This window comes from Pteropus medius, unplaced genomic scaffold (assembly GCF_902729225.1).
Source record: "Pteropus medius unplaced genomic scaffold, Ma_sr-lr_union100, whole genome shotgun sequence".
NCBI classification, from domain to species: Eukaryota; Metazoa; Chordata; class Mammalia; order Chiroptera; family Pteropodidae; genus Pteropus; species Pteropus medius.
The window spans coordinates 70,531-84,146 of NW_024352614.1; the positions used below are offsets into that span (position 1 = coordinate 70,531).

Genomic DNA, 13,616 nt, shown 5'->3' on the forward strand with positions numbered 1-13,616 from the left:
AATTGTTGACCCGAAGAATGAATGTACCTGTTAATAATGGCTCCTGGTGCCTAACTGGGCTGAAATTAGGCTGAGCTTAACAGCTGTTAACAAACAGGGGCCTTACATGTAAGCCATGCTTCAGGGAGAAGCCTGTACTTAACTGCCTACACTGGAATTCCTGTTTCCCACTGAGCTGCCACCTGCATTGTGCTCCTGCCATTTGAACAAACCATTATAGAGTTCCTGAAATCATATTTCAACCAACAGGACTGAGGCTTTCCCCATCCATTTGGAGCTGCACAGCTATATCCTCATTGGCATCTTCACTGACTAGTCAGAGTGGCTCCGTTATGGTCAATCAGGAGAATGCTTTTTGGACCAATTAAAATTTGGAGTCCTCATTTACATGACTATGGACCAACCAGGGACAAGAGGCAGGGACTTTAATATGTCAGCTCCCTTCTGGCTCTGGGAGTACACTTTCTCTTTCCACCTAAGTCTGCATTTCTCTGGCTAGAGCTGCCTTGATCGACTGTAGCATAGTAAAGCTGTCTAGCCAGAGAGGGGCCCCAGGGCCACCTTGCCCCAGGGTGGCTTCACAGCCATGCTGTTCCTCAGCCATGCTGTATCATACTTGAGCTGTAACACTATGGAGTTATCTCACAGCCATGTTATTATACAGCCGGGCTGTATTACCATTGAGCTGTTTGCACTAAATAAAGTCTCCCCTTTCACTGTACCCCACATTGGGGACTCCTGTTGTCATTGAATTGGCATCACGACCATTGGTTGACAGAATACATTGGGAACAACTGCTCTGTGGTTCATTCTTTGTACTTGCCAGTGATGTTGGAACATAATACCAAGATCATTTAGATTCACAGAAAGAGTTAATGATGTTACTTGAAACATGAGCATGTCTTTATGATCCTTCAGCCAACTCAATACTAATTAGATGATATATAATTAGATTAAAAAATACTATTTACTCTTTTATTTCTGTTCTAAATTCTACTGTTGGTTTAAAAATTTCCTAAAACGTTCCTTGCATGTTACTTATAATAACACTCTTTTAATTATCAAACTTTAACGCTTCTGGAATATTTATCTCTTTATGCCTACAAATTACTATTTATCCATATACTTAATCCACACAAATAGTCAAGATCTGTTGTTATATTTCTACTGTTCAATTTATTTACCATTTTTCCTTTTAAATACTAATGCTCATGTTTCAAGTAACATCTATTCATGGTTTCATATGGTTCTTACCATACTTTCCAAACTTTGTTTCAGATATTAAGCTCTTTTATTACTTCTTTTCCATTAGTGAGCCCCCTTTTAAAATAAATCCCCATTGCCTAGGGTGTCAGCATATTAGCATCGAGCATTGAGTCCTTGGTCTCTATTCCAGGTCACACTCACCCCTCATCACAAACGAAGGATACTTCTGCCCCAAGCTGAAGATTAAGTGGAAGGAGCACGTGGCCATTAGGGAGTTGGTCCAAAAAGTCAGCACATGATTTCACTAAAGGAAAAAAAATCAGGAGTAAGACTGTTATGTGAAGTACAAAGAGATTCATCTGCAAACCAGATGAGAATGAAGGTACCTGCACATTTGGGAACTGCTGGGCTCCAGTCTCCCTGGGGTGTACAGTGCAGAGAAGCAGCCCCTATGAGATCATAGCCGGGCTCACAGCTGTAGAACACTTCCTGTCCAGGGGAAAAGTTGTCCTTGTCCCTTAGGGCATGCTTACCATGCAGGATTTCTGGAGGTGGCTGACATACTGGGAAAAGAATAAGTCCAAAGTTCCTGTTCAGATATGGGAAAATATCTTTTGCTAAACTTTAGTCCTTCTAAAGAGTTAGAGACTCATAATTAAAGAAGTTCAAGTCTAACAAAGACACATGATACTCCAACCCTCTCATTTTACAAATGTAGAAGTTAAGAATAGAGGAGAGATCTAGTCAAAGCCTTCAAGGTAGAGAATTAGAACCTATTTCTTTCTGGCACAAGGTCTAAAATACATTCATAGGTGCACCAGGTATGGGAGTCCCTTCTTCTAGTGCTGGTTATTCAGTATAAAGTTATTTGTGTTGGCGGGCTTCTCCATCCACATATTTGCTGGAATGACAATCCAATACAGCCTCATCTTTCAGGTAATGAGAAGGTTTCCTGAGCTGAAATCTGTTTAATGGATTTCTCTTTGTCTCTTTTATTGTACTTGGAAAATCAAAGCGTAGTAATAATCAACATTTATGTCTCTGTCTATTTGTCCTCCCAGCTGCTCTCTGAGTGATTGCATAAGGTTGATGTGGGTTGGTGAAAGAACTGTAAGCTCCCTCTCTGTCCCAATATATTACCCATGATATTCATCAATCCATTCCTAAACCAGCTATTGTGGCATAAGAAGACAAGACAAGCTTGAGAACAAAATCCCTTCAATAAGTTAGTCCTTGTAATGAGAGAGCCTATTGCCCAGAAAGTATTTAAGTCAAGGTCTGGCTGCTTCCATTCATAGTCCTTTTGGTGTGTGCTGAGGGTATCAGAACTCGTGAACTTCAACCTAATATATATCTAATTAAAGATGAATAAAGAATCTGTTTGACTTTGAGCAAGTTACTTTTAATTTCAACTTCAGATTCTTAGCAATAAAATATAGGAAGTGGACCAGAAAAGACAAACTCTAAAATCTCTGTGACTATTCTGAGGCTGTGATACGTCTTCATAAGCAAGTTTCTTTCTTTCTGTGATAGATATTGCTAGAAGTATGGAAAGAATCCACAACATCCAAGCTCTGGGGTCTGACACATATGCATTCTATTTCTGAGTATGCCACTTGGTAGCATGTGATTTGGATGATTTATTTAACATCTGAAAGACCAAGGTAACTTTACTGTCATATGGATATAAACATTATTTCAAAGGAGGTTTTAAACCGCAGATGAAATAATGCATGTCAAGTGCTTATTACACAGCTGACCATCAAGTCCATATCGTTTTTCAATCTAATTGAGAGACATTGGAGCTGGTACTTTGCCCTGAGAATTGCTCAATATGAGAGTCTCAAATGTCTCCTTCTTTGATTAAGATCTTGCTTCTCAAAATAAATATATGAACAAAAGTGTACACGCAAACACACATACACAGACATACCCACACACGTCTTAATTTCATGCTTCACCCCCCAAAATTTACTCACACTGCTCACCACACGTCTTTTCGCCAGAACAAACGCTGACCTCCTTATCTTCCTACAACTCATGCCATATGTAGGCCCCTTTAAGATCTCAGTCAGACTCACCCCTGGAGCAGCTGGGCAACTCCGGCTCCCATTTGTTTTGGGCTTGGCATCGCACGCTGGAGGGTCCTTTCATGACAAAGCCAACCTGACACCTAAACCTCACAACTTCATTTAAGGAAAACAAGCTTCTGTTCTCAGACACCCTTATTCCATTTTCGACGTCTGGGGACGTGCATTTGTTGGGTATAATGCACTGAGGAGGAGGACCGCTCCAGATGCCTGCTCGGTTGTCTTTGCTGGTGCAGCGTATGGATGCCTCGCCCACGAGGTCGAACAGCTTTTTCCCTCTCTCTCCAAGTTTGCAGCGATAGGTCACCACCACTCCGTACTGGAAATACTCTCTGTTACTGCTAAAGAAATCTCCATTGGCGATGGCTGGAGGCGGCCTACAGTGAATACCTGAGAAAAGGGACAGCGAGTTAATCAAAACCTCAATTTCTTAAGGTTATAAATTTTGGTAACCAGTTTTATAAAAAGCCCAAATTTCCAAATATGAATATCCACAACACTTCTACTCTTGTCTAATGTTTTATAATGTAAAGACATGTTTTTTACACTAGTGTAAATTAAGTAGCCACAGCATTATTGCTTCTGCTCTTCTCAATTAACATTATTTCAATAAATGTGCCCATGTAGTATCAGAGTCCACATGCTTCTCATTTTAACTGAGACTTTATACGTTATTTCACTATTGGTAATTCAGTTCTCTCTCTGTAGAAGTACTTGGCTTTATTCTATTGGTTAGTAATAGATGTAGACTCTTCATCAAATAAGTTAAAACAAAAAGCTCTGGCACAACCAATAAAAAAGAAATAAAGCACAATTACCCAATATTACACACGACAAATACAATAATCACAGATTCAGAAGTAATAAAGATAATCAAATGTGTTCTACATTATGCTAATAATTTAGAGAATGTGGATATTTAGGATATAGATATGTTTTTGCCAGTATTGAATCAGGAAAGGGCAAAATATAGAGGAAGTAGAAAAAATGTATCACAGATGTACTCCCAAGAAGATAGAAAGCATAGATAATTTTACAGACAAATTTAATCTGATATCCAAGTAACAGATAACTCCTAGGCATTTTAAATCAATCAGGAACATAAGAGAGAATATTTCTATCATTTTTGGCAAGTAGACCTGAAAGTAGGCACACATTTATTTATTTATTTATGTTTCTAAGAAAATAATTCGGATGCATGTATCTTGGAGAAAATTGATAAAATATAAATAAAAATTATTTTAAGTCTATCTAGAAGAAAGAACCACTGTTGTTAATCGTGTAATCTTTAATATGCACACACAAAACATATTTTTTCTAATTTATCTTTGACATTATGTGGCTTTTTCTTATGGCTTCTTCTTTCGACCACAGTGGGAAGACTTCGATAGCTAAAATTAACGTGGGCTAAGAAGTACGCCTTATTTTAATTTACATCTTAGTCCAAACTGGCCAAAGAAATCTTTGTGGTTCATCTACAGTGAAACACAGCTTTCATACAGAATGCACAGGGGTCCCAGGCCAAATAGATACTTAAAAGCTATTTTGCCTAGCTTTGTTCTCTACTGGCCTATGCTTTCCTCCAAAACCTGTGAAGATGGTATCACTGTTGGTTAAGGTTCATAGGTATTTGCTTTCAACTCCTATGCTTTGAAAACATTTTCCTTTCAATCTTAGTGAGAATTAGAACCATCATCCATCCACTCCCTCTCTTTTCATCAGCCTTCTAGCAGCAAAAGTTGTCAGAATTGTATATGTCGACATATCTTAAAACCATTTATTCCAGGTGAAGCGGGGAGGGCAGAGGTAGATAGGGGTAAAAGAGGTCAAATATTTGATGATGGAAGGAAATCTGACTTCGGGTGGCGAACACACAATGCAGAATATACATATGGCATACTGTTGAATTATACACTTGAAACTTACTTGATTTTATGAATGTCACCCCAATAATTTTTAATAAAAAAATCACTAATCACTGATTTGGCACTTAATTGTGTCAAGTGCATAAATAAACATAAAACTGTCATTGAAAAAATGTGGAAGTTCTGCTTTAAATATTCTGAAGTCATTTGGAATGTGGGGTAGTGTGCACTCACCTGGAAGTCCACAGCGAGGGGCAGGGCTGCTCCAGATCCCATTCCCTTGACTGTCACTTGTGCAGCGGATGGTGCTCTCCCCAGAGAGGTTGAAGGTCACCCCTCTGTCTGGGTGGTGGTCACATGTGTAAGTTACTTCTTTCCCAAAAGTAAAGACTTCCAGAGGTTTTCCTGTGTGTCTTCCATTCAGGATATCTGGAGGATTTGGACACAGGATTTCTGGAAAGAAGGCAAGAGCTCTAAGTTTCACTGAGGAGTTTTCACCAGAGGTATTCTACAGTCATAGGTGCTATGATTGGTGCTACCTAAAAAACAGTTATGGCACTATACCTTTGGTGGAGGCCTTTGATGAGATGGACTAAACAAAACGAGACCTTAATTGTGTGTTTTATTGAAAAAGTACAAAAGAAATGTGCTGATCTTGACTCTTCCAGGTAGTTAAATTTTCCAGAAAATAAAATCTTAATATCCTTAGATAAGCACTGAAAGTTTTAAAGAAGAAAAGTAACCATTCGGTGGGTAACTCATTCATTTGCTCAATAAATATTAGTTGAGTACTTATTTTGGGTTGGCCACTCATCAGGGCCTGGGTGTATAGTGGTAGAGAGCACAGATAAAGTCATTGTCCTCCAAGGAGCTCAAATTCTCGGTAAGTATTTCTATCATGTATTCCACGCACAGTAATCACCTTAAAGATATGAAAACTTTCCTTGATAACTTATTGATACTGGCCATCAGTCTGGATTATGATAGTAGTGCTGACACAATGAATCGAAACTCTAGTGATTAGAACTGCATTGTTTATTAAAATGTACGGATTTATGTTTTATTTTTCTTCTTTACTTTTTCTCAGGCCTCAAATTTTTACTTCTATCTAGTATCTGCTTGTCTATTTAAAACAGTCCCTTCCTCACTTCTAACTGGCATTTCTACCTAGGCTTGGGGGTTGGAAGAAAATACATCAACTAGTAAGAGTCATGAAAAGTAAGAAAATCCAATCAATAACTGAACTATAATGCGTGCCAGTAGGACAGCCACCTGTCATGTTACATCTAGGAACACTGTGTTTCTTGTATAGCAGTAGTCTATATATAAGTATGTTCTCATAAGTGTTACTATTAAAAGCACGTTATGATGTCCGAGTAGATTTCTAGCAACATAAACATTGTAGTAAGATTGGATTGTTTCAAAAATATGTATTTTTCAACCGTTAGGATCAAGAGATGAAGCAAAGTCCTGTCTTTCACGGGGGAAAATATAAATGGATAGACTAGGAGAAATTACTAGTGATGCTGCACATAGGAGACTCATTTTTTTAATCAGCTATTTTTTTCTAAATTTTTCAGCATAATTAATTTAGGTACATGTTTTGGGGGCTTAAGGAGTCTTGTAGTGCTTACCCTGAAAAATGTTGCTCCCCACTTTTCCCTCATTCCTGAATGACTCTGATCCATCATTTCTATAACTTTTATTTGTTTATCGTTTTTCCTGACCATCTGCCCACTTCAATATAAATAACATGGGGACAGGGAATTAACTTATCTTGTTAACTGCTATACCACAAGTGAATAGAAGAACATCAAACACATAGTATGTGCTCAGTAAATAATCGATTGAATGAATGAATGTTTCACATTTATATACTAGCAAATAGAAAACTTGTAGAAAGATTGCACCTTGCTGGTAGGAAAAAAAATACAAGAAAGATGGAAAGAAGGAAGGAAAAAAAGAAAGAAGAAAGGAAGACAGGAAAGAGGGAAGGAAAGAAGGAAGGAAGGAAGGAAGGAAGGAAGGAAGGAAGGAAGGAAGAAAGGAAGGAAGGAAGAAGAAAAGCTTCACATTATCTAATCTCTCCTGACCTAGAGGCAAACTACTGCAGTACTCATTACATAGAACACAGAATTCAAATAACAGAGACCGAGCCAATGGTTCCCAAAACACATAATGCACAATGAAGTGCACGAAACCAAATTGAACACAAATAAATACTATTACAATGGCAACAACTTCTCAATAATTCAGATTAGAAAATACGAGAACAACAGGGGAAGCTACAGGTCAAAGTACACAACAGATTAAGGCGCGAGATTGGCCTAAAGTGTCCTTCCTTCTACTCACGTTCACAAACAGGAGCACTGCTGTTCCAAAGGATTTCCATTCCAACCAAGACACAATGACTGGCAGAACTGCCTTTTAACTGGAATCTAAAGAGGAAAATGGTAGTGAATAGGTAAGACGTTTCAGCCCAAATGCCATTAGTTTGCAATCTTGGGCCCTGCAAAATCTCAACATTTTGAGGACCTGAAATCAACAGGAAGCAGAGGTTCAGAGGCCATGTCGCTCTGACGAAGTCACGGCTTCCTTTAAGGTTGGACGGTAAAGCACAGTAACTTGGTCACATAATACATAGTCCCAGCCTGTGTTGAAGAAAGCAGTCATAGCATAACTGTCATCTCCTTGACACTGGACTCAGACCCAGAGAAGCAAATCTCTAGCTGATCATCCTAGGATTGACATGATAAATCTACTTATTGTATTATGGGAAACCCAGTCTTCTAATGTAACATTCTCCTAAGGCTGACACAGGAACAACAAGTAAAACAGTACCCAGTTTGGACTGCAAAAACAGAGAATAACTAGAGAAGGAACAAAGATTGTTCTTTTGCCTCTGCGTTTGTGATGATTGTGAAGATGGCTCAAAACAGCATGTTGGGCTATTGAAGAGCAAATTCATGATTAATGTTTCCTGTGTAGAGACGTGCAAACCATGAAGAGCACTAGATTCACATAAACAGGTTAATAACCTTACCGAAAACACTAACCTCAGCCCCCATTATCCTAATTCAAAACCCTTAGCCCATTACTAACTAGAAGATATATAATTGGTTAAGAAATTATTATTTTTGAACTTTTACTTCTATTATAAATCTACCTTCTGGGCTCTTCAAATTACTCTTATTCTTTTCCGCTTGGAAGATATGATGTTTTTCACTTAATGTGTCACCTATATGTATTCATAACCAGTAGTCATATTGGTCTTGGAACTTTTCATTTAATACGTGTCCCAGTTCTTCCTTCATATGTCATATTATTAGTTCTATTTGCTTTATACTCTTACTTCCCATATATACTTCCAAAATTTAATGTCCCTGAATTTTTTTTTACCTACACCTTCCCTTTTTGAATTAACTTCTAACTTTGATTTCTGTGTCCAGTGGGCCAGGGATATTCATACTCACCCTTCGTTACAGAAGAAGGACACTTTTGCCCCAAGCTCCAGATTAAGTGGAAAGAGCACACGGCCATTAGGGAGTTGGTCTAGGAAGTTATCACACGATTTCACTGGAGTAAAAGAAAAACAAACAGAAATAACACTGGCATGTGGAGAATAGCCACAAAAGGTAAAAATGTCAAACCAGACGACAGTGTAGGCACCTGTACACCTGGGGGCTGCTGGACTCCAGTCTCCTCGGGGTGTACAGCGCAGAGAAGCAGCCCCTCGGAGATCATAGCCCGGTTCACAGCTGTAGAACACTTCCTGTCCGGGGGAAAAGTCCTCCTCGTTGCTCAGAGTGTGCTTACCATGCAGAATTTCTGGAGGTGGCTGACATACTTGGAAAAGAGAACCATGTGTTGTTAGTTGTGTGAAAATAACTTTTCCTCGGTGCTAAATTGGCCAACAGAATCTTAACTATAAGTCTATATGTTATATAAATCTGGTAGACTAACACCCTCATTATATTATCGGCAAAATTAGAGAGGGAGAGAAAGACAGACAGACAGACAGAGACACAGAGAGACACAGAGAGAGGAAGTGGCTAGCCCAAAGCCACGGAACTGATACACTGCAGAACTGTGACCAAAACTGAGATCTCCTTGATTCCACTGTCTGTCATCTAAAGTACTCACCTAAGATTACACAGCAGATAGTTCTCTTCTAGAATACTTTCTATTACTGGCCACCTGGTACACAATTGTTAAGATTGAAGGAGTTTTATAACTTCGAACTACCTTCTGAAAAGGCATTGTCAATTAATTATCCACCTTTTAGGCAATAAGGAATATTGTGCCCAAGTCTCATCTAATTGATTTGCCAATCACCAATCACACCCTAGTGCACCAAACAGAATTCAATATCTCTTCTCGCCCCCTTGCAACTCCTCTCTCAGTGGTCACCTGACATGGGTTGGAAGAGAACTATGAGTTTCCTCTCTACACTCTGTATATCAAGGTGTTGCTCAAACATTCATTTTATTCCAGTGAAAAGATCTGCAACCACTGAACGACATCTTCTTAAAAAAAGCTACAGTCCTCCTAATGAGAGTGCACATTGCATATAGCATATTGTAACTGAGTCTGTGATGATCTTTTTAAACAGTTGGTTTGAACTCAGGATCAGAATGCACTCGAGTCTCAACTAAATTTTATAAAATTGTAGTAAAACTTAAAATAATTTCCTTTTGGCTTAGAGCAGGTCAGTTCCCCTCTTTGGACTTGGGACTGGAGTAGAACAGATGACCCCCTGGAGGACTTTGTAAATACTCTGATATTAAAAGGCCTATGTTCAGGGCTCATTACCCACTGCCTCCCTTGATTGATAAATGCACAATGATGTGATTTTTAAGTGCTGTGTTGCTTAATTTTCTATCGACAAAGCCAACACCTCTGCATTATCTTTGATTCTTGGGGCTGGAAGCCTGCACACTACAACTCTTTATTTTCCTGGCCATTTGGGTTCTGGTTAAGCTCTGTCAATATTTGGCATATGTAACAAACTAAAAGGGGGGAGATAATAAAAGCCATTCTTCCTCTAGAGGAGGCTCAGGAAATGGCAGTGTCGATGGCTCTTGCTTAGCAGCAGCAACTTCACTTCTAGCAATACCATGATTTTGGCTCCGGCCGTCTCAGCCATATACTGGCAGCAGTGGCAGCTCCTGCATCTTTAGCGGCATTAGAAGAGATGCTTGTGCTCTCTGTGACAGTTTCAGGAGTGAGTGTGCATGCCTGTGCCCTAGACCTGGAAGAACGGCAGCTTCTCGCTCTCTGGTAACACTGCCTTCCTCCTTTTGCTCTTCCTACCCCTCCAACATCTTTGTATCCTGTTATGGACACTAAGTTTCTCACTCCTTGAAACATCTAGAGTGGTTTTTGATGTCGACAGGTCTGGAGTCAGGCAGACTTGTGTTCCAGTCTTCAGTCTGGAAGTTAGTATCTGTTTAATCTTGGCAAGTTATCTAACCTTTCTAAGACTGATTTTATCTGTAAAACATGGAAAAAGTAGTAATAACTACCTTATACCTTTGTTTTCAGCATTAAATAAGTGCACACATAGCCTGTGTTATGGTAACTGACCAGAGAATTGACTCAGGATATGTTAGCAATTATCGTACTCCCAAGTCACTGATTGATGATGGAGTATGGAAGTAGTGATGTGTATAGAGAACTTCTGTTTACAAGAATCCGGAGGACACAATTCATATTCTGTGCCCAGACTGAGCTTTGCTTCTCCATTTTATCACACACACATGCACATACACACTTACACACACCTTCTTTATATCGTGTTCTCTCCCAAGAAAATTTGCTCAGTCACACTGCTCACTACACATCTTTCCGCCAGAACAAATGCTGACCTCCTGATCCTCCTACAACTCATGCCATCTGTAGGTCCCTTCAAGGCCTCAGTCAGACTCACCCCTGGAGCAGCTGGGCAACCCCGGTTCCCATTTGTTTTGGGCTTGGCATCGCACACTGGAGGGTCCTTTCATGACAAAGCCAGCCTGACACCTAAACCTCACAACTTCATTTAAGGAAAACAAGCTTCTGTTCTCAGACACCCTTATTCCATTTTCGACGTCTGGGGGCGTGCATTTGTTGGGTATAATGCACTGAGGGGGAGGTCCGCTCCAGATGCCTGCTCCGTTGTCTTTGCTGGTGCAGCGTATGGATGCCTCGCCCACGAGGTCGAACAGCTTTTTCCCTCTCTCTCCAAGTTTGCAGCGATAGGTCACCACCACTCCGTACTGGAAATACTCTCTGTTACTGCTAAAGAAATCTCCATTGGCGATGGCTGGAGGCGGCCTACAGTGAATACCTGAGAAAAGGGACAGCGAGTTAATCAAAACCTCAATTTCTTAAGGTTATAAATTTTGGTAACCAGTTTTATAAAAAGCCCAAATTTCCAAATATGAATATCCACAACACTTCTACTCTTGTCTAATGTTTTATAATGTAAAGACATGTTTTTTACACTAGTGTAAATTAAGTAGCCACAGCATTATTGCTTCTGCTCTTCTCAATTAACATTATTTCAATAAATGTGCCCATGTAGTATCAGAGTCCACATGCTTCTCATTTTAACTGAGACTTTATACGTTATTTCACTATTGGTAATTCGGTTCTCTCTCTGTAGAAGTACTTGGCTTTATTCTATTGGTTGTTAATAGATGTAGACTCTTCATCAAATAAGTTAAAACAAAAAGCTCTGGCACAACCAATAAAAAAGGAATAAAGCACAATTACCCAATATTACACATGACAAATACAATAATCACAGATTCAGAAGTAATAAAGATAATCAAATGTGTTCTTCATTATGCTAATAATTTAGAGAATGTGGATATTTAGGATATAGATATGTTTTTGCCAGTATTGAATCAGGAAAGGGCAAAATATAGAGGAAGTAGAGAAAATGTATCACAGATGTACTCCCAAGAAGATAGAAAGCATAGATAATTTTACAGACAAATTAATCTGATATCCAAGTAACAGATAACTCTTAGGCATTTTAAATCAATCAGGAACATAAGAGAGAATATTTCTATCATTTTTGGCAGGTAGACATGAAAGTAGGCACACATTTATTTATTTATTTTTACTTCTAAGAAAATAATTCGGATGCATGTATCTTGGAGAAAATTGATAAAATATAAATAAAAATTATTTTAAGTCTATCTAGAAGAAAGAATCACTGTTGATTGTTAATTGTGTAATCTTTAATATGCACACACAAACCATATTTTTTCTAATTTATCTTTGACATTAGAATGTACTATTCGATTCCATTGGAAAGAGTTGTCTCTTGGCTAATGTATTCTGGCATGTTTTAAACTTTTCTTTTTTCTTTCAGGACACGTGCCTTGTTCCTTTCAATAGATTATTTCTGAAACATTGTTTAGAATATACTCTACATTTAGATTATTTCGATTTTTTCACTATCATGACCAATAATGTAGATAAATATTTGTATAGCAATATCTTTGCAAAAAAACCATGATGATATTTAAAAACAAATTATAAAGTGTTGAATTCTTGAAGTAAAGGCATGTATACAGTTAAGGTTTTCCATACTTATTGTATACTGGTCTTTTAGAAAGTTTGTTCCTACTTATCCTATCAGCAGCTGGGTTTGAGAGTGTTGATTTCTGCACATTATCACCAAAGCCAGGGTTATGTCCTTTTTATAGTCTTTGTTCTTTTGAAATCGCTCATCTCTCTGTGTAACCCAAAGTGTAGGAAGCTCATATTCCAAACACTTCATAGGAAGCTGGAATGTCATTATTCAGACAAGAATAAGGAGAACGAGAGAGCACGACTGCTCAAATGTGCGACCTGGTGTGAAGAGTTGGCAGAGAGGAAGCAGGGCTACTTTTGCTAACTTTGTATTTGTTTATGTCACTGGAGAGAATGATCTTCAAACTAGGAAGTGTTCCACCAACAAAAGAGGAAAATTGGGGCTGTTTTAAACGAGATAGAGACTATCGTTTAAAACGGTTATACCCAAGATAAAGAAAAAACAGGAGGAACTAGAAGCTTGGAACATGGCGAGCAATTTTCAGGATATCTTCAAATATTGGAGGGATATCATTGCCTGGAGGGATGAGTCTGATTCTTTGTAATTCCTGGGGCGAAGGAGTAGGGGGAGCGATGTTAGGATCAACCGGTAGGATAGATGGCGAAAGAGATTTCAACTCACGTTCACAAAGTGGTGGCTCTGTCTCCCAAACGACTGTATTGCCTGAGATGATACATTTGGCAGATGAGTGACCAATTAGAAAATACCTAAAGGCAAGAAGTGAAAATTAATTATGCTATCCAACTCCCATCAACTTCCTCACAGCATGCGTGCATGACAAGTCTAACAGAGCACACAATCTGGGAGAATCTAAGGACCAGCCTCAACTCCACCTACTCTATCCGAGTTTTATTTCCCTTTTCTTAT

The 13,616-nt window shown here is 38.8% G+C and overlaps 1 protein-coding gene across 1 annotated transcript in view; it reads right to left on the minus strand.

The window, feature by feature from the left end:
* The window catches only part of LOC120589495 (complement receptor type 2-like), a 124,281-nt gene that overhangs the window by 21,800 nt on the left and 88,865 nt on the right, over nucleotides 1-13,616 (minus strand). Inside the window, exons 29-37 of the mRNA XM_039847009.1 lie at nucleotides 13,371-13,456; nucleotides 11,091-11,489; nucleotides 8,831-9,007; nucleotides 8,635-8,737; nucleotides 7,514-7,599; nucleotides 5,396-5,614; nucleotides 3,288-3,686; nucleotides 1,593-1,769; nucleotides 1,408-1,510 (exon numbers count right to left, since the gene is read on the minus strand). Of these exons, the coding sequence (XP_039702943.1) occupies nucleotides 1,408-1,510; nucleotides 1,593-1,769; nucleotides 3,288-3,686; nucleotides 5,396-5,614; nucleotides 7,514-7,599; nucleotides 8,635-8,737; nucleotides 8,831-9,007; nucleotides 11,091-11,489; nucleotides 13,371-13,456 (1,749 nt within the window). The remainder of the gene's footprint in view (nucleotides 1-1,407; nucleotides 1,511-1,592; nucleotides 1,770-3,287; nucleotides 3,687-5,395; nucleotides 5,615-7,513; nucleotides 7,600-8,634; nucleotides 8,738-8,830; nucleotides 9,008-11,090; nucleotides 11,490-13,370; nucleotides 13,457-13,616) is intronic.